Source organism: Oncorhynchus mykiss, chromosome 21 (assembly GCF_013265735.2).
Source record: "Oncorhynchus mykiss isolate Arlee chromosome 21, USDA_OmykA_1.1, whole genome shotgun sequence".
NCBI lineage: Eukaryota > Metazoa > Chordata > Actinopteri > Salmoniformes > Salmonidae > Oncorhynchus > Oncorhynchus mykiss.
Window position 1 is genome coordinate 55,411,382 of NC_048585.1, and position 18,933 is coordinate 55,430,314.

The following is an 18,933-nucleotide window of genomic DNA, read 5'->3' on the forward strand; positions in this document are numbered from 1 at the left end:
CTGTTCCCAAGGCGATTGGAGCTTTTAAGGTTTTGTTGTGTTGCCCATACCTGTTTCCTTGGCAATGTCGGTTGGTGCTGTGGCTATTCAGGGGCTGTTGTGAGGGCTAGAGAAAGGTAGGTTGTTGATGGCAGGGTGTTATGGAGGAGATCTAGTGTACCAGAGAAAGACCTCCGGTGGTTAGGCTGCTATGTGGGAGAAGGACACAGTCTAGTCTGCTCAAACACCATATTCACAACACCTGTGGTCTGACCATAGAGACTTGAGGTCGACCGATTTTAGGATTTTTCAACGCCGATACAGATTGTTGGAGGACCAAAAAAAGCCGATACTGATTAATCTGGCAATTTTTTAAATATGTATTTGTAATAATGACAATTACAACAATACTGAATGAACAATGAACCCTATTATTTTAACGTAATATAATACATGAATAAAATCAATTTAGTCTCAAATAAATAATGAAACATGTTCAATTTGGTTGAAATAATGCAAAAACACAGTGTTGGAGAAGAAAGTAAAAGTGCAAATGTGCCATGTAAAAAAGCTAAGTTCCTTGCTCAGAACATGAGAACACATGAAAGCTGGTGGTTCAATATTCCCAGTTAAGAAGTTTTAGGTTGTAGTTATTATAGGAATTATGATGTGTCGACTATTTCTCTCTACAACATTTGTTTTTCATATACCTTTGACTATTGTATGTTCTAATAGGCACTTTGTATTGCCAGCCTAATCTCAGGAGTTGATAGGCTTGAAGTCAAACAGTGCTGTGCAACAAGCATTGCTAAGAGCTGCTCGCAAACGCAGTAAAGTGCTGTTTGAATGAATGCTTACGAGCCTGCTGCTGCCTACCACCGCTCAGTCAGACTGCTCTATCAAATTTCAAATCATAGACTTAATTATAATATAATAAACACACAGAAATACAAGCCTTTGGTCATTAATATGGTAAAATCCGGACACTATCATTTCGAAAACAAAACGTTTTTTCTTTCAGTGAAACGGAACCGTTCTGTATTTTATCGAACGGGTGGCATCCCTAAGTCTAAATATTGCTGTTACATTGCACAACCTTCAATATTATGTCAGAATTATGTAAAATTCTGGCAAATTAATTACAGTCTTTGTTAGGAAGAAATGGTCTTCACACAGTTCACAACGAGCCAGGCGACCCAAACTGCTGCATATACCCTGACTCTGCTTACACTGAACGCAAGAGAAGAGACACAATTTCCCTAGTTAATATTGCCTGCAAACATGCATTTATTTTAACTAAGTATGTAGTTTTCAAAATGTATACTTGATTTTAAGAAAGGCATTGGTGTTTAGGGTTAGGTACATTGGTGTTTAGGGTTAGGTACATTGGTGTTTAGGGTTAGGTACATTGGTGTTTAGGGTTAGGTACATTGGTGTTTAGGGTTAGGTACATTGGTGTTTAGGGTTAGGTACATTGGTGTTTAGGGTTAGGTACAGTCGTGTTTATGGTTAGGTACAGTCGTGTTTATGGTTAGGTACAGTCGTGTTTATGGTTAGGTACATTGGTGTTTAGGGTTAGGTACATTGGTGTTTAGGGTTAGGTACATTGGTGTTTAGGGTTAGGTACAGTCGTGTTTATGGTTAGGTACAGTCGTGTTTATGGTTAGGTACAGTCGTGTTTATGGTTAGGTACATTGGTGTTTAGGGTTAGGTACATTGGTGTTTAGGGTTAGGTACATTGGTGTTTAGGGTTAGGTACATTGGTGTTTAGGGTTAGGTACAGTCGTGTTTATGGTTAGGTACATTGGTGTTTAGGGTTAGGTACAGTCGTGTTTATGGTTAGGTACAGTCGTGTTTATGGTTAGGTACATTGGTGTTTAGGGTTAGGTACAGTCGTGTTTATGGTTAGGTACAGTCGTGTTTATGGTTAGGTACAGTCGTGTTTATGGTTAGGTACAGTCGTGTTTATGGTTAGGTACAGTCGTGTTTATGGTTAGGTACAGTCGTGTTTATGGTTAGGTACAGTCGTGTTTATGGTTAGGTACATTGGTGTTTAGGGTTAGGTACAGTCGTGTTTATGGTTAGGTACATTGGTGTTTAGGGTTAGGTACAGTCGTGTTTATGGTTAGGTACAGTCGTGTTTATGGTTAGGTACATTGGTGTTTAGGGTTAGGTACAGTCGTGTTTATGGTTAGGTACAGTCGTGTTTATGGTTAGGTACAGTCGTGTTTATGGTTAGGTACAGTCGTGTTTATGGTTAGGTACAGTCGTGTTTATGGTTAGGTACAGTCGTGTTTATGGTTAGGTACAGTCGTGTTTATGGTTAGGTACAGTCGTGTTTATGGTTAGGTACAGTCGTGTTTATGGTTAGGTACAGTCGTGTTTATGGTTAGGTACATTGGTGTTTAGGGTTAGGTACAGTCGTGTTTAGGGTTAGGTACAGTCGTGTTTAGGGTTAGGTACAGTCGTGTTTATGGTTAGGTACAGTCGTGTTTATGGTTAGGTACAGTCGTGTTTATGGTTAGGTACAGTCGTGTTTATGGTTAGGTACAGTCGTGTTTATGGTTAGGTACAGTCGTGTTTATGGTTAGGTACAGTCGTGTTTATGGTTAGGTACATTGGTGTTTAGGGTTAGGTACAGTCGTGTTTAGGGTTAGGTACAGTCGTGTTTAGGGTTAGGTACAGTCGTGTTTATGGTTAGGTACAGTCGTGTTTATGGTTAGGTACAGTCGTGTTTATGGTTAGGTACAGTCGTGTTTATGGTTAGGTACAGTCGTGTTTATGGTTAGGTACAGTCGTGTTTATGGTTAGGTACAGTCGTGTTTATGGTTAGGTACAGTCGTGTTTATGGTTAGGTACAGTCGTGTTTATGGTTAGGTACAGTCGTGTTTAGGGTTAGGTACAGTCGTGTTTAGGGTTAGGTACAGTCGTGTTTATGGTTAGGTACAGTCGTGTTTATGGTTAGGTACAGTCGTGTTTATGGTTAGGTACAGTCGTGTTTATGGTTAGGTACAGTCGTGCAACGAATGTGCTTTTTTTCCTGCGAATGTGCTTTTGTTAAATCATCCCCCGTTTGGCAAAGTTGAAGTAGGCTGTGATTCGATGATAAATTTAACAGGCACCGCATTGATTATATGCAGGACAACCTAGTTAACCTAGTAATATCATCAACCATGTGTAGTTAACTAGTGATTATGGTAAGATTGATTGTTTTTTATAAGTTAAGTTTAATGCTACTGTAGCTAGCAACTTACCTTGGCTCCTTGCAGACACAAGGTCCTTTTGACGCTGCACTCGCGTAACAGGTGGTCACCCCGCCACACAGTCTCCTCGTGGATTTCAATGTAATCGGCCATGATCGGCATCCAAAAATGCAGATTACCGATTGTTATGAAAACTTGAAATCGACCCTAATTAATCTGCCAACTTCCAATAGAGACACAACTAATAGATCTCACATCACACTGAAAGTCACGTCTGCTGGTATCCATGATCCTCTACAATGTCATAACTCTGTGCCTGTATTTAACTTGTTAGTTTGTGTTCCCACTGTGTCAGTTTTATTGCAGTCTGTAATGATAGAATAACCAGTAATATTAACCAAATGTCTTCTTCTTCTTGCAGTTTATTAGAGAAGATATGAAGCAACAACAAACTAACAAACACAGTAACCTGCACAGGGAAGACCAACACATCACTGTGGAAGAGCTGTGGAAGGGCTGGAAAACCTCAGAAGGTAGGAGAGAGATGGAGGGAGGGAGGGATTGTTTAAAATAGGGAGGAAGGGAGAGAGGGTAAATCTAATCCAACTTTGTTAGCCATATGCGCCGAATACAACAAGTGTGAGGGGGTGGGAGGAAGGGAGAGGGGGTAAATGGAAGGGAAGGGGGGTGGGAGGAAGGGAGGGGGGTGGGAGGAAGGGAGAGGGGGTAAATGGAAGGGATTAGGGGGTAAATGGAAGGGAGAGGGGGTGGGAGGAAGGGAGGGGGGGGTGGGAGGAAGGGAGAGGGGGTAAATGGAAGGGATAGCGGGTAAATGGAGAGGAGAGGGGGTGGGAGGAAGGGAGGGGGTAAATGGAAGGGTGGGGTGGGAGGAAGGGAGAGGGGGTAAATGGAAGGGAGGAATGGGAGAGGGGGTAAATGGAAGAAGCAAATGTCAATTTCAGTCTCTGTCTGCAGTTCATAACTGGACGACGGAGGACACAGTCCAGTGGCTGAAGGAATCTGTGGAGCTGCCTCAGTACGAGACGAGCTTCAGAGAGTTCCGGATCAATGGAAACACTCTGCCTCGGTGACTACATTATCACACAACACAGCATATCACAGATACCAACAACACCACTGAACTGAATCGTGTCTTCCATGTTGTGTAAACAGTAGTGATTTTGTGTGATGGTGAAGATATCGCTCTGCACTGCTTTATCAATATGTAGATATATGCTAAACGGTTTCAGGTTTAGTTTGAAAAGTTGAAATGCACATCATAAACAATGAGCTCAATTTGTTACTCAGTCCAATGCTCCCTTCTGCTGGATATGTGAGGTTAATGCAGGTAGAATGAGAAAGAAAGTATCAAACAGGACACACACACATAAAACATATGCCCACTTCGACTAGCAAAACATCTCCCTGCCCATGTTGTCCGATAGTCACGTTAGTGCAGTTCAGACATCCCAGTTTATGTCATGACCCCGAAGTCAGCAGGCGATTGTTATATCAAGGAGTCACCTTTATATGGACTTGATCTTGTTTAGATGGGACCAATAACACCGTCTTAATGACATGAAGGGGAGAGTCAGAGCAGTTCCACTAGAATCTCTTCAGGAATGAGACTCGCTGAGACTCCATGTACTCATGTATGGAATGACTACATGGATAGAAGAGGGTTGAAGAGGAGGGTTGAAGGGGGTCAGGGGAGTTGTTTTACCCCCCCCCCGTACCCGTGGGGGGTGCTGACTCATTAAATGATGTCACAGCAGTGGATTGGGTGTCGCTGGCTGCCATGTTGTCTAAACTGTTCAGACACACTGACGCGCAAACTGACGCGCACAGTGACGCGCACGCACAGTGACGCGCACGCACAGTGACACGCACGCACAGTGATACACACGCACACGCACACTGACACACGCACACACTGACACACACACTGACACGCGCACACCTGCACACACACTGACGCGCACACCTGCACACACACTGACACACACACTGACACACACACACTGACACACACACACTGACACACACACACTGACACGCACACTGACACACACAGACACTCACACTGACACACACAGACACTCACACTGACACACACAGACACTCACACTGACACACACAGACACTCACACTGACACACACACACACTCACACTGACACACACAGACACTCACACTGACACACACTGTTCAAGACAGACCTTGTCTTACTTGATCCTGTATCACATACTGTAGTTGGTTGATCAGCGTTCTATTATCGTTCTCAGTGAAGGGTATCGTTCTCAATACGTTTCGTTTTCTTTCTCTGTTTCAGATTGGCGGCGAACGAACCGTCGTTTATGTCGGGTCAGCTGAAGATATTAGACCAGCGACACAAACAGAAACTCAATCTCAAAGCACTAGACGCTGTGCTCTTCGGCCCTCCCTCACGTAAGTACACTATACATACGTGTGGGTTTGGTGCCACTACGGGGGTGTCTGGGTAAAAACAGAACCACGTTTACTCATCATATGTCTTCTTCCATCAAGGAAATGATCAACAATATTACTCTGATCTGCAGACCCCCCCCCCATCTCTACATTCACCAGAACCTTTTTACCAAACCATCAATCTAAAGATACCATGCATACTATTGTACAGCTTTCCTGTAAGGTCAATACGTCCGTAATGCTTTTTCACGTATGGGTGGTCATGGGAATCGAACCCGCTATCGTGGCATTGCAAGGGTCATGCTCTACCAACTGAGCCGTGCTTGGACCGCCAATAAACACTGTTCCATTCCATCCCTCTCTCTCCCAGGTCCGCAACACAACTGGTTGAAGGACTTTGTGTTGATGGTATCTATAGTGATCGGGGTGGGGGGCTGCTGGTTCGCTTATATCCAGAACAAGTCTTCCCGGGTCCACATGGGTCAGATGATGAAGGACTTGGAGAGCCTGCAGAGTGCTGAGCAGAGCCTCATGGACCTACAGGGACGGTACGTAACCTAGTAGTTTTTATTACGGTTTTATAAAGGGTGTGTATACGGTATATAGATGTTACAGGTATTGTTCTGACCTCACTAGAACACCTAGCCACCTTGTTAAAAGATTTCGATCTCTTTGTGTAACGTCTTAGGCATTGGACTGGGCCCAGGGTTCGGGTGTATTAAGTGAAGTTGGTTGTTTTTGGATGGTGAAGATGACTTTGTCAGGTTTTCATGGCTCTCACCAGGTTGGAGAAGGCCCAGGAGGAGAACCGCACAGTGGCGGTGGAGAAGCAGAACCTGGAGCAGAAGATGAGAGACGAGATCAGCGGGGCCAAGAAGGAGTCGTACCGTCTCCGCGAACTCCGCCAGGGGGCCGAGTGTGAGCTCAGCCGCCTCAAATACGCAGAGGAGGAGCTGGTGCAGGTAGGAACCATTGAGAGCGTTACGCATGTCCTTAAGGTTGCAAAACTACCGGTCATTTACCAAAGTTACCAGAATGTTTACTAATTTTGGTTTATTTATTTATGGAAACCTGTAATTTAATTTTGTAGTTTTTATTAGGATCCTCATTAGCTAACGCCATAATTAACAAGACATTACAAACAACCACATTTAAAAGTAGACAATACAGATAATTAAAAAACCTGACAGGAAACACATTTAAACTTCTTATGGATCATATCCCGTTAGCGGGATCGATTTGACAACATCCGGTGAAAATGCAGAGCGAGAAATTTAAAAAAAATTATTAGAAATATTTAACTTTCATACATTCACAAGTGCAATACACCAAATGAAAACTTCTTGTTAATCCAGCGTGTCAGATTTCAAAAGGGCTTCACGGCAAAAGCAAACCATGCGAGTATCTGAGGACAGCACCCCATCAAACAAACACATGACAATCATATTTCAACCCGCCAGACGCGACACAAAACTCTGAAATAACGATATAATTCATGCCTTACCTTTGAATAGCTTCTTCTGTTGGCACTCCAATATGTCCCATAAACATCACAAATGGTCCTTTTATTCGATTAATTCCATCGTTATATCCCCATAATCTCAATTTATTTGGCGCCGGTTCCAACACCGGTTCCAACTCGCCCAGCATGACTACAAATGATCTAATAAGTTACCTGTAAACTTTGTCCAAACATTTCAAACAACTTTCCTAATCCAACTTTAAGTATTTTAAAACGTAAATAATCAATCAAATTTAAGACGGGATAAACTACGTTCAATAGCGGATAAAATGATAGTGGAGCGAGCTTCAGGTCACGCGCCCCAAACAAAAGACTTCACTAGGCTATACACCCAGAAAGGAAAGGGCTACTTCTTCATTTCTCAAAAGAAAAACATCAAGCAATTTCTAAAGACTGTTGACATCTAGTGGAAGCTATAGGAACTGCAAGCATATTTCTATTAAAACGGGCTTGCCATAGGAAACCAATGGAAAACAGATTGACCTAAAAAAAAATCCCTGGATGGATTGTGCTCTGGGTTTCACCTGCCAAATCAATTCTGTTATACTCACAGACAATATTCAAACAGTTATAGAAACTTCAGTGTTTTCCATCCAAATCTACTAATAATATGCATATCCTAGCTTCTGGGCCTGAGTAGCAGGCAGTTTACTTTGGGCACGCTTTTCATCCGGATGTGAAAATACCGCCCCCAATCCCAGAGAGGTTTTAACATTCAGTTGATGCTTTCTATTTCCTGTCCAGTCATATGGTCTATCACATTAGATGTTCTTTTATTTTTTTCTTGAAGGTGGATTTACTGTTTGCCTGAAAATATATGGATTGGTAAAAGTTCCATTCAGCTATGGCTCTATATAAAACTGTAGATTTTTTGGCATTGTCCTTGGCTTGAGTTGTTTGTAGCTGCCCTGAATTTGCCTGTCGGGTTTTGTGGTTATGCGTGTTGCTAGTATGTACAAATTGGACTGGAAAAGACTGTATAAAAAAATATGTATATCTATAACATTCCTAAAGAGAGATTCTGATGCATTTGGATAATATTCATTTGGATAGAGCAATGAAGGGGTAATCTGGCTGCCCTGTTTAGAGCAATGAAGAGGTAATCTGGCAGCCCTGTTTAGAGAAATGAAGAGGTAATCTGGCTGCCCTGTTTAGAGCAATGAAGAGGTAATCTGGCAGCCCTGTTTAGAGCAATGAAGAGGTAATCTGGCAGCCCTGTTTAGAGCAATGAAGAGGTAATCTGGCTGCCCTGTTTAGAGCAATGAAGAGGTAATCTGGCAGCCCTGTTTAGAGCAATGAAGAGGTAATCTGGCAGCCCTGTTTAGAGCAATGAAGAGGTAATCTGGCTGCCCTGTTTAGAGCAATGAAGAGGTAATCTGGCAGCCCTGTTTAGAGCAATGAAGAGGTAATCTGGCTGCCCTTTTTAGAGCAATGAAGAGGTAATCTGGCTGCCCTGTTTAGAGCAATGAAGAGGTAATCTGGCTGCCCTGTTTAGAGCAATGAAGAGGTAATCTGGCTGCCCTGTTTTGGAGCTTTTTTATATCTTTCTTTGCTGCAGATAACCATATAACCGGACAGTAATAGGACCAGGCAGTACTCTAAGTGTAATAGGACCAGGCAGTACTCTAAGTGTGATAGGACCAGGGATTGACCATATAACTGGACAGTACTCTAAGTGTGATAGGACCAGGCAGTACTCTAAGTGTGATAGGACCAGGGATTGACCATATAACTGGACAGTACTCTAAGTGTGATAGGACCAGGGATTGACCATATAACTGGACAGTACTCTAGGTGTGATAGGACCAGGGATTGACCATATAACTGGACAGTACTCTAAGTGTGATAGGACCAGGGATTGACCATATAACTGGACAGTACTCTAAGTGTGATAGGACCAGGCAGTACTCTAAGTGTGATAGGACCAGGGATTGACCATATAACTGGACAGTACTCTAAGTGTGATAGGACCAGGGATTGACCATATAACCGGACAGTACTCTAAGTGTGATAGGACCAGGCAGTACTCTAAGTGTGATAGGACCAGGGATTGAATCACCTGATTCAGTGTGCTAGATGTTACATACTCTGAACATTTTCTTGTAACAGTAATTCCCTTACCCATCTTAATAAGAATGTGATCTATGTGTTCCCTTACCCATCTTATTAACAATCTGATCTGTGTTCCCTTACCCATCTTAATAACAACATGATCTATGTGTTCCCTTACCCATCTTATTAACAATCTGATCTGTGTTCCCTTACCCATATTAATAACAACATGATCTATGTGTTCCCTTACCCATCTTATTTACAATCTGATCTGTGTTCCCTTACCCATATTAATAACAACATGATCTATGTGTTCCCTTACCCATCTTATTTACAATCTGATCTGTGTTCCCTTACCCATATTAATAACAACATGATCTACGTGTTCTGACCGTGATAAAGCTGCGTCCAACATGACCCTCAATAGTTTTTTTTTTTTTTTTTTCACTTTGCTTTACATCTTAATCTCATCCACCAACGAGTCCTGATTGAACCCTCTGTCGGGCCAGCCTTTTGGTATTGTAGTTTTCCTAGTGAATTTAACCAGGTTACGATCACTGCAACCTAGTGACACTGATACAGCTTTAGAACAATGTTCAGCCATGGTGGTAGAAATGTGATCCATACAAGTTGATGATGTAATACCGGACCTATCAGTGAACGTTCTGGTTGATGATGTCATAACTTGGGTCAGGTTACATACGTACATCACTATTCATATCTCACAAAAAAATATATATTTTTCCCTATTTTCATCAGATAACTTATCCAACATTTCGCAAATTACATCAAGATATTTCACATCAGCTCTAGGTGGCCTATAGCAGCAACCAGCTAGTATAGGTTTCAAATGTGGTTAATGCACCTGTACCCATAGTGCCTCTAATCCACTCCACATGAAGTCCTGACGTTGTTTTGCTGGAATATGACTCTGGATGTAAACTGCAACTACAGCCCCCATATCTATTTCTGTCCCTCCTGAACATATTGTCTCCGTGTATAGAGATCTCAGCATCCTCAATAGAAGAGTCCAAAGTGAGTCTCTCATATTGCCAATACATGAATATTGTTTGACTGCCCTAGACAGCATATTTCATTAATTTTGTTCCTTAAACTGAATATATTCAAGTGAGCAATTAACAGACCGTTCTTTGGTAGCTTTACAGTATTTATATTTCCAAACATGAATCAGTTGTTGGAATCTGAGAGAGAGATACTCAGTGTGTGTATGTGGGTAATGTATACTTGTTGAATAACCAATTTTTCTTATAAAATATTCATTTTGGTCAAATCTGTGTCAATATTGTCCATAAGTTTTATGCATGAATCCATGAAAACCTGCCTAATTACATAATTAGCGATTTACTCTGCTACTCTTCCAACTATAGACTACTTCTGCCCCCAGTTTAGCCCCAAAACATCGACAACAAAAACATATAGACATTAGTCAAAAAGTTTAAAGAATATAAAGTATACATCAGGCTGAAACCCTCATATTAAACACCAATGGTATTCACTAAGTTGATGTTTTATATTTAAGATCATGTTTTACAGCTTTGTCAATCTATTTTTCATATTTAAAACAGCTTGTTTTATTATTTGATCTTTTACATGTTATGAAAGTGACCTAAAAATCCTTACGTTTCCGTACATCTGCTAGTTTACTGGCACATTTTCTCACCGGGTAAAATTCCCTCCCTTTTGAAACGCTCAACAGAATACTGTCCACCTGTGTCACGTGAAATACTGTCCACCTGTGTCACATGAAATACAGTCCCCCTGTGTCACGTGAAATACTGTCCCCCTGTGTCACGTGAAATACTGTCCCCCTTTGTTGCGTCAAATCCTGTCTCTCTGTGTCACGTGAAATACTTCCCCCTAGTGGCGCAGACAGTACAATGCAATCTCAATTACCATATGAATGCAGTGTGGAATTCAGAGCATATGCTTACTACACAGAATACTATTCCTCTGTGTATACTGGTATTCCACAGTAAAGCATTTGACTTTGTTCCCCTGCACATTGCATAGTACCACCCCCTTGTGTACAGTAACAGTACTGCCCCCACTTTTATGCCCTGATACCGTTTTAATTCATACGCGTGCGACGCCTAAATGTGTCCCCCCCCTCCCCTCCTGTCTCCAGGTTCGTATGGCCCTGAAGCGAGCAGAGAAGGAGATGCAGACGGAGTGGTCGGTGCCCGACGCCCTACAGATGTGGCTACAACTCACCCACGAGGTGGAGGTCCAATACTACAACATCAAGAAACACAGTGCGGAGCTACAGCTCACGGTCGCTAAGGAAGAGGTAACTTCCTGGAGAACAAATGACATCGCTAAGACATCACTTCCTTTGAGAGAGTTTTTCTAAGTAGGATCAGACTTTAAGTGGATTTTGGTTCAAACCTCACTGGGTTCTGAATTTGTAAACTAGTTGAGTGTTCAATTCTGAGGTGCAATTTGGAACAAGCGTTGCCCTTGTATAATTGAAAACTTACTCGCACGTAAGCACACACACACAAGCACGCACACAGATACACGGACAGGCAAGCGCGCCCACACACACACACAGAAACAAACCACACACACACACAGAAACAAAATTAGTTTTTTTTTTTCCTAATGAGTTTTTTTAATGACACAGCTAAATTACTTTTTAATTGCATTGTTTGTTTTTGCCTTTGCAGCGAGACTGACTCATCAGGCAATTTCAGAAGTCAATTAAATGCGGCGCTGTGATAGCACAAACCAGGAGACACAGCAATATGTTGCTCTCATTAAAGTAGATGTGTCCCAATTTGAGGACTTATTGATAAAACTAGTCTCTGTAGTAAATTGTATTGTCTATCAGTCTGGACACCAGTCTGTTTCTGTTCTAGCCAACAGATTGTGGTCTTGGCAAGAGATGTACAGCACCTTCAGAAAGAATTCATACCCCATTACTTATTTCACATTATGTTGTGTTACAGCCTGAATTTAAAAAATGGATTACATTGACTTTGTATCTCACCCATCTACACACACAATGACAAAGTAAAAACATGTTTTTAGAAATGTTTGCAAATATATTGAAATACAGTATCTCATTTACATAAGTATTCACACTTCTGAGTCAATACATGTTAGAATCACCTTTGGCAGCGATTACAGCTGTGAGTCTTTCTGGGTAAATCTCGAAGAGCTTTGCGCACATGTATTACGAATTATTCAAGCTCTGTTGAGTTGGTTGTTGATCATTGCTAGCCAGTCATTTTCAAGTCAAGCCGATTTAAGACAAAACCGTAACTGGGCCACACAGGAACATTCAATGTTGTCTTGGTGTGGAACTCCAGTGTATATTTGGCCTGGTGTTTCAGGTTATCATCCTGCTTGAAGGTAAATTTGTCTCTGTCTGAAAGCAGACTGATCCAGGTTTTCCTCTAGGACTGTGCTTAGCTCTATTCTGTTTCTTTTTATCCTAGAAAAACTCCCTAGACCTTGCCGATGACAAGCATACACATAACTTGATGCAGCCACCACCATGCTTGAAAATATGAATAATGGTACTCAGAGATGTGTTGTGTTGGATTTGCCCCAATACATAGCACTTTGTATTCAGGATATAAAGTTAATTTCTTTGCCACATTTTTAGCAGTTTTGATTCAATGTTTTGGAATATTTGTCTTCTGTACAGGCTTCCATCTTTTCACTCTGTCATTTAGGTTAGAATTCTAGAGTAACTACAATGTTGTTGATCCATCCTCAGTTTTCTCCTATCACAGCCATTAAACTCTGTAACTGTTTTAAAGTCACCATTGGCCTCATGGTGAAATCCCTGAGCAGTTTCCTTCCTCTCCGGCAACTGAGTTAAGAAGGACGCCTGTACCTTGTAATGACTGGGTGTATTAATACACCATCCAGTGTTGTTAATACCTTCACCATGCTCAAAGGGATATTCAATGTCTGCTTTTTTAAATGTTTTACTCATCTACCAATAGGTGTCCTTCTTTGCGAGGCATTGGAAAACCTCCTTAGTCTTTGTGGTTACATCTGTTTGAAGTTGCTCGTCTGAGGGACCTTACAGATACTGTAATTGTATATGTGGGGAACAGAGATGAGGTAATCATTAAAAAAAACATGTTAAACATTTTTATTGCACACATAGTGAGTCCATGCAACTTATTTGACTTGTTAAGCACATTTTTACACCTGAACTTATTTAGGTTTGCCATAACGAAGGGGTTGAATACTTATTGACTCAAGACATTTCAGCATATAATTTAAAAAAAAAATGAATTTGTAAAAAGGTCTAAAAACATCATTCCACTTTGACATTATGGGGTTATTCCTATGTTGGCCATTTGACAAAACATCTCAGTTGAATCCATTTTAAATTCAGGCGTATGTAACGCGACAAAATGTGTAAAAAGTCAAGGGGTGTGAAGACTTTCTGAAGGAATGTTGAATTTACAATGGGCCGATTTTTGACACGAACATGCATTGTAGCAGAGAATGGAAATATTAAATGATAGTGGGGATCAGCCATATTTTTTATTTTACCTTTATTTACCTAGGCAAGTCAGTTAAGAACAAATTCTTATTTTCAATGACGGCCTAGGAACAGTGGGTTAACTGCCTGTTCAGGGGCAAAACGACAGAGTTTTACCTTGTCAGCTCGGGATTTGAACTTGCAACCTTTCGGTTACTAGTCCAACGCTCTAACCACTAGGCTACCCTGCCGCCTCATATAGTGTTGTTAGGTTCTCATTCAGAATGAAAACTCAACCGACATTATGAAAGCTTCACCAAGTTTATTCTTCCCAGAGGAGCAATACAGCTGCATTAGACACATTTTCACACAAACACTGATATTTAACCCTTCCTCCTAGGCTGAGTCTCCTCCTACCCATCTGTACAAACATTGTATCTTTACTGCTAGGCAGGACACGAAGTGATACGGGCCATAAACTTTAATTTCTCCCTTAACCTGACCTGACCTGATCTTGATGCCCCTTCATCACTAATCCATGTCTCTCTCCCCTTATCAATATCTGCCATATGTGATCACTTCCCTGCACCCAATATTTCAATAGGATACCTGAAGTAATGTAAAGGTTACCCATGACCCTCTCTCCCTCAGGGACATGAATAAGTATGTTTCATCTTCTCAAAGCCCAACGGTGTCTTATGTCTTTGTGTCAGGCAGAGAAAATCAAGAGGAAGAGAAGTAGTGTGTTTGGGACCCTTCACGTCGCTCACAGCTCGTCACTGGACGAGGTGGACCACAAGATCCTAGAGGCCAAGTAAGAGAAGACGCGTGCTCTCACCATTCATTTTCTCTGCTGTCACCGTGCTGTGCCTTGTCACCCTGATCCGTATGTCTTTGTCCATTGAGCTGAATTGATGTGGAAAGGCTTGGGGATTTATGCCAGATCTATTGCTTACTGACTGAGGCTAGCAGGATCCCCACATAGGTCAAACTCTACCTATCGGGTATAAATACCTATTAGAGTAACTTGTTGTCCATGCATTAGCGGTATCTGCTTCAAATATAAACACAGAAACCCAAGTGTCTGGATAAAGGCCAGTACTGCCAGAAGAGAATGGGCCTCCCCTCTGAGCTGGGTTCCTCTCTAGGTTTCTTCCTTCTAGGGAGATTCGCCAACGTGTCCCTGCTTCTGCTTGCTCTTTGAGGTCTAGGCCGGTTTGCTGTGAAAGCACATAGTGATAAGTTCTGGTATAAAAATGGCTTTCTAAATACATTTGATTGTTTCCAGGAAGTCCCTGTCGGAGGTGACGGCCTGCCTGAGGGAGCGCCTCCACCGCTGGCAGCAGATGGAGAAGCTGTGCGGCTTCCCCCTGGTGCACAACGCTGGGCTGCCCAGCCTGACTGCCACCCTGTACTCAGACCACAGCTGGGTGGTCATGCCCCGCGTCTCCGTGCCCCCCTATCCCATCGCCGGTGGGGTGGACGACCTCGATGAGGACACTCCTCCAATCATTCCACAGTTAACCTGTAAGTGTGGAGGTTGTCATGGAAATGCAAAAAATACTCCATTTACAGTTGTAAAGTGACAGAGTGTATGACCTCAGTATGACCTCAGTATGACCTCAACAAGGCTCAAATAGATTTAAAAATGTGTGTTTTTAATTCGCGTGTGTTAAGTGTCCACTATGTATGATTATGATAGTAACCATACAAACCCCCTCGCTCTCTCTGATTTTTCCCAGCAGCCTCTATGATGCGGCCCCCTTTAACACGCAATAGCAGCCTGTGCCGTTCCCGCCGGAGCCTCTACAGCACTTCAATGACGTCAGCCGACCCCGACCTGCTCTCCATGACCAGCTCAGCCCTCTCCTATCATCCCGAGGGGGAAGAGGGATACATCTTCTTCATGGAGAGAAAGGGGTATGTTACCTTAAACCACTTCTGCCCTATTTTTGTGCAGGTCTGTTTATGATAATGCGTTCAGAATAGCAAGGGGAAAGGGAGATACCTAGTCAGTTGTACAACTGAATACATTCAACTGAAATGTGTCTGGTGCATCTAACCCAACCCCTCTGAATCAGAGGGGTCTGAATCTTTGAATATGTGCTGATCTGACTTTCAGTTTCTTGCTCTCTGCTCTCACTTTTGCTCTCTCTCTCTCTGACTCTCTCTCTGGCTCTCTCTCTCTGGCTCTCTCTCTCTGGCTCTCTCTCTCTGGCTCTCTCTCTCTGGCTCTGCCTCTCTGGCTCTGCCTCTCTGCTCTCTCTCTCTCTCTCTCTCTCTCTCTGTTCTTTTTCTCTCTCTGTTCTTTTACTTTCTCTCTCTCTGTTCTCTTACTTTCTCTCTCTCTGTTCTCTTACTTTCTCTCTCTCTGTTCTCTTACTTTCTCTCTCTACTCTTTCTTTTTCTCTCTCTGCATCATACTCGCTCTCTCCGCTCTGTCATACTCTCTGCCTCTCGCGCTCTGCTCTCTTTTTTTTCTCTCGCTCTGCCTCTCGCTGTGCCCTTTCTCTCTGCGCTCTCTCTTACTCACTCTTACTCTCTCTCGCTCTCTCTGTGTGTGTTCTGTCTCGTTCTGTCTCTTACTCTCTCTATCTCCCCCTCTCGGAGACAGGGATACTCAGGACACGTGTTCAGACACAGACTCTCTCAACTCCTCCATGGGGCGTAAACAGTCCTACACCAACCCCTGCACACCGGGCCCAGAGACCCCCTACCGCAAGATCTCCCGTGAGGAGCTGATGATGCTGAGCCAGCAGGAGCCTCAGTCTTATGTCCGGGACTCACCACCTCCTCAAGGGGGATCCTCGGCCCCCTCCCCAGCCCTGGAGCACCACAGACACAAACACAAGGGTTCGCCCGACCTCACCCGCGGATCTATCCCAGGGTCCCACAGCATGTCCTTCACCACTTCGTCGGCAGGCAACAAGGCCATGTACAACGGCATCCTGGAGAAGTCCTATAGCATGGGCCAGCTGCACGCGAGCATGACAGGGGCAGGCGGGGTGGCGGTCGGGCGCTACCCGTCCCTCACCTCAATGGACAATGAGGGCAGGGGGGCGGGGGCCAAGGAGCAGAAGCAACCGAGTACCTCCTCCCAGGACTCCAGTGGCAACGGAGACAAGGCCAAGAGGTCCTCGTCCAAAATCAAGAGCTTGTTCAAGAAGAAAAAATAGTCCTACACACACAGAGAGAGAGAGAGAGAGAGAGAGAGAGATAGAGAGAGATTCTAGCCTTAAAAAAATGGCCGTCATCAAAGGAAGCCAAAACATTATTTTTGTTCCTTTTTTTTCTTCCAAGATGGAATGTATCTCTGGCTGAATCCCTCATACCTCTTCCAGATTGGAAGCCTTATTTTTCAATAATGCCTTTTTTTCCACTCATAGGGTGCTGCTGATGCATACCAGATCTTACAACACCTGGATAGGTATTTTACTTATCAGCGAACCACATCATATGTTGTAGCAATCTGTCAGTCGATGATGTGGCGCGCAAACATTGGTTGATGCATGCAACGTATGAATAGGGTAACGCGACCATAGCCTCACATTTAAGCCTTCAAAGGTTACAGAAAAGTCAAAAGGTCAAGGGTCGTGCCAGCTGCCGTCGCCCAGGCAATCGTGAAGAGCATTAGCCTGGTCACATCTCTTGTCTTCTCTTGTTCTTTTTGAGTTAAAGAACCAAAAAATAAATAACACTTGTTCTATCTGGAAACTGAGGGGGTTTACATGGTGGGCTTGTTAGCTTGACATCACTTCCTGTCTGACAGAGGCTCCTGAGCTCTGGACTCATTTCCTTTGAGAAGTAAAAATCCTGCTGAGTTTGTTGCACTACTGCCTTCCTGTTTTCTGGGAAAGGACCGCCTCTGCGTGCGGAGTAAATATTGATGTGTGGAAGAGAATGATGTATGGATAGAGGCCTTGGGGAGATGCAACATGTGGTAGACTATTGCAGCCAGAACCAGTTGGTGCGTTTTCCAATGTCTCTCGTTATGGATTGTTCTATATATACACACACACACACACACACACACACACACACACACACACACACACACACACACACACACACACACACACACACACACACACACAGTGAGGTTTGAAATTATTGACACCCTTGATAAAGATGAGCAATAATAACTGTATTAAAAAATAATTCAAATAATGAGCTATATTCTATTCTAAAAACAATTCTACTATACTGAACAAAATATAAACAACAATTTCTATGATTTTACTGAGTTACAGTTAAGGAATTCAGTCAATTTAAATAAATGCATTAGGCCCTAATCTAGGCCCTAATTTCACATGACTGGGAAATACAGAAATGAATCTGCTGGTCACAAATACCTTTTTTTTTTAAAGTAGGGGTATGGATCAGAAAACCAGTCAGTATTTGGTATGACCACCATTTTCCTCATGCATCGTGTCACATCTCCTTCACGTTGTGTTGATCAGGCTGTTGATTGTGGCCTGTGGAATGTTGTCCCACTCCTCTTCATTGACTGTGCAGAGTTACTGGATATAGACGGGAACTGGAACACATTATCAAACATGTCGATCCAGAGCATCCCAAACATGCTCAATGGGAGACATGTCTGGTGAGTGTGCAGGACATGGAAGAACTGGGACATTTTCAGCTTCCAGGAATTGTGTACAGATCCATGTGACACGGGGGCCGTGCATTATCATACTGAAACATGAGGCGATGGCAGTGGATGAATGGCACGACAACGGGCCTCAGGATCTCATCACGGTATCTCTGTGCATTCAAATTGCCATCGATAAAATGCAATTGTGTTCGTTGTCTGTAGCTTATGCCTGCCCTTACCATAACATACCTCCATCATAGGGCACTCTGTTCACAATGTTGTTATCAGCAAACCGCTCGTCCACACGACTCCATACCCGTGGCCTGCGGTTGTGAGGCCGGTTGGACGTACTGCCAAATTCTTTAAAACGATGCTTACAGTAGAGAAAAAATTTAATGTTTTATCTGTCAACAGTTCTGGTGGACATCCCTGCAGTCAGCATGTCAATTGAATGTGCCCTCAAAATTTGAGACATCTGTGGCATTGTGTTGTGACAAAGAAACTGCACATTTTAGAGTGGCCTTTTATTGTCCCTGGCACAAGGTGCACCTGTGTAATGATCCTGCTGTTTAATCAGCTTATTGATATGCCACACCTGTCAGGTGGACGGCTTATCTTGGCCTAGGAGAAATGCTCACTGACAGGGATGTAAACACATTTGTGCCCAA

General features: G+C 43.0%; 1 protein-coding gene across 2 annotated transcripts in view; it reads left to right on the top strand.

Moving 5' to 3' along the window:
* The window catches only part of LOC110500895 (stromal interaction molecule 2), a 79,792-nt gene extending 61,467 nt beyond the window's left edge, over nt 1–18,325 (top strand). Inside the window, exons 3-12 of one of the 2 annotated variants that reach the window (XM_036958259.1) lie at nt 3,604–3,715; nt 4,158–4,269; nt 5,514–5,629; nt 6,000–6,177; nt 6,414–6,591; nt 11,350–11,511; nt 14,385–14,485; nt 14,960–15,198; nt 15,414–15,591; nt 16,286–18,325. In XM_036958259.1, coding sequence (XP_036814154.1) covers nt 3,604–3,715; nt 4,158–4,269; nt 5,514–5,629; nt 6,000–6,177; nt 6,414–6,591; nt 11,350–11,511; nt 14,385–14,485; nt 14,960–15,198; nt 15,414–15,591; nt 16,286–16,847 — 1,938 coding nt within the window. In that variant the 3' untranslated portion in view covers nt 16,848–18,325. The remainder of the gene's footprint in view (nt 1–3,603; nt 3,716–4,157; nt 4,270–5,513; nt 5,630–5,999; nt 6,178–6,413; nt 6,592–11,349; nt 11,512–14,384; nt 14,486–14,959; nt 15,199–15,413; nt 15,592–16,285) is intronic. The other variant, XM_036958260.1, reaches the window with a different exon arrangement.
* Nucleotides 18,326–18,933: the final 608 nt, after the last annotated feature.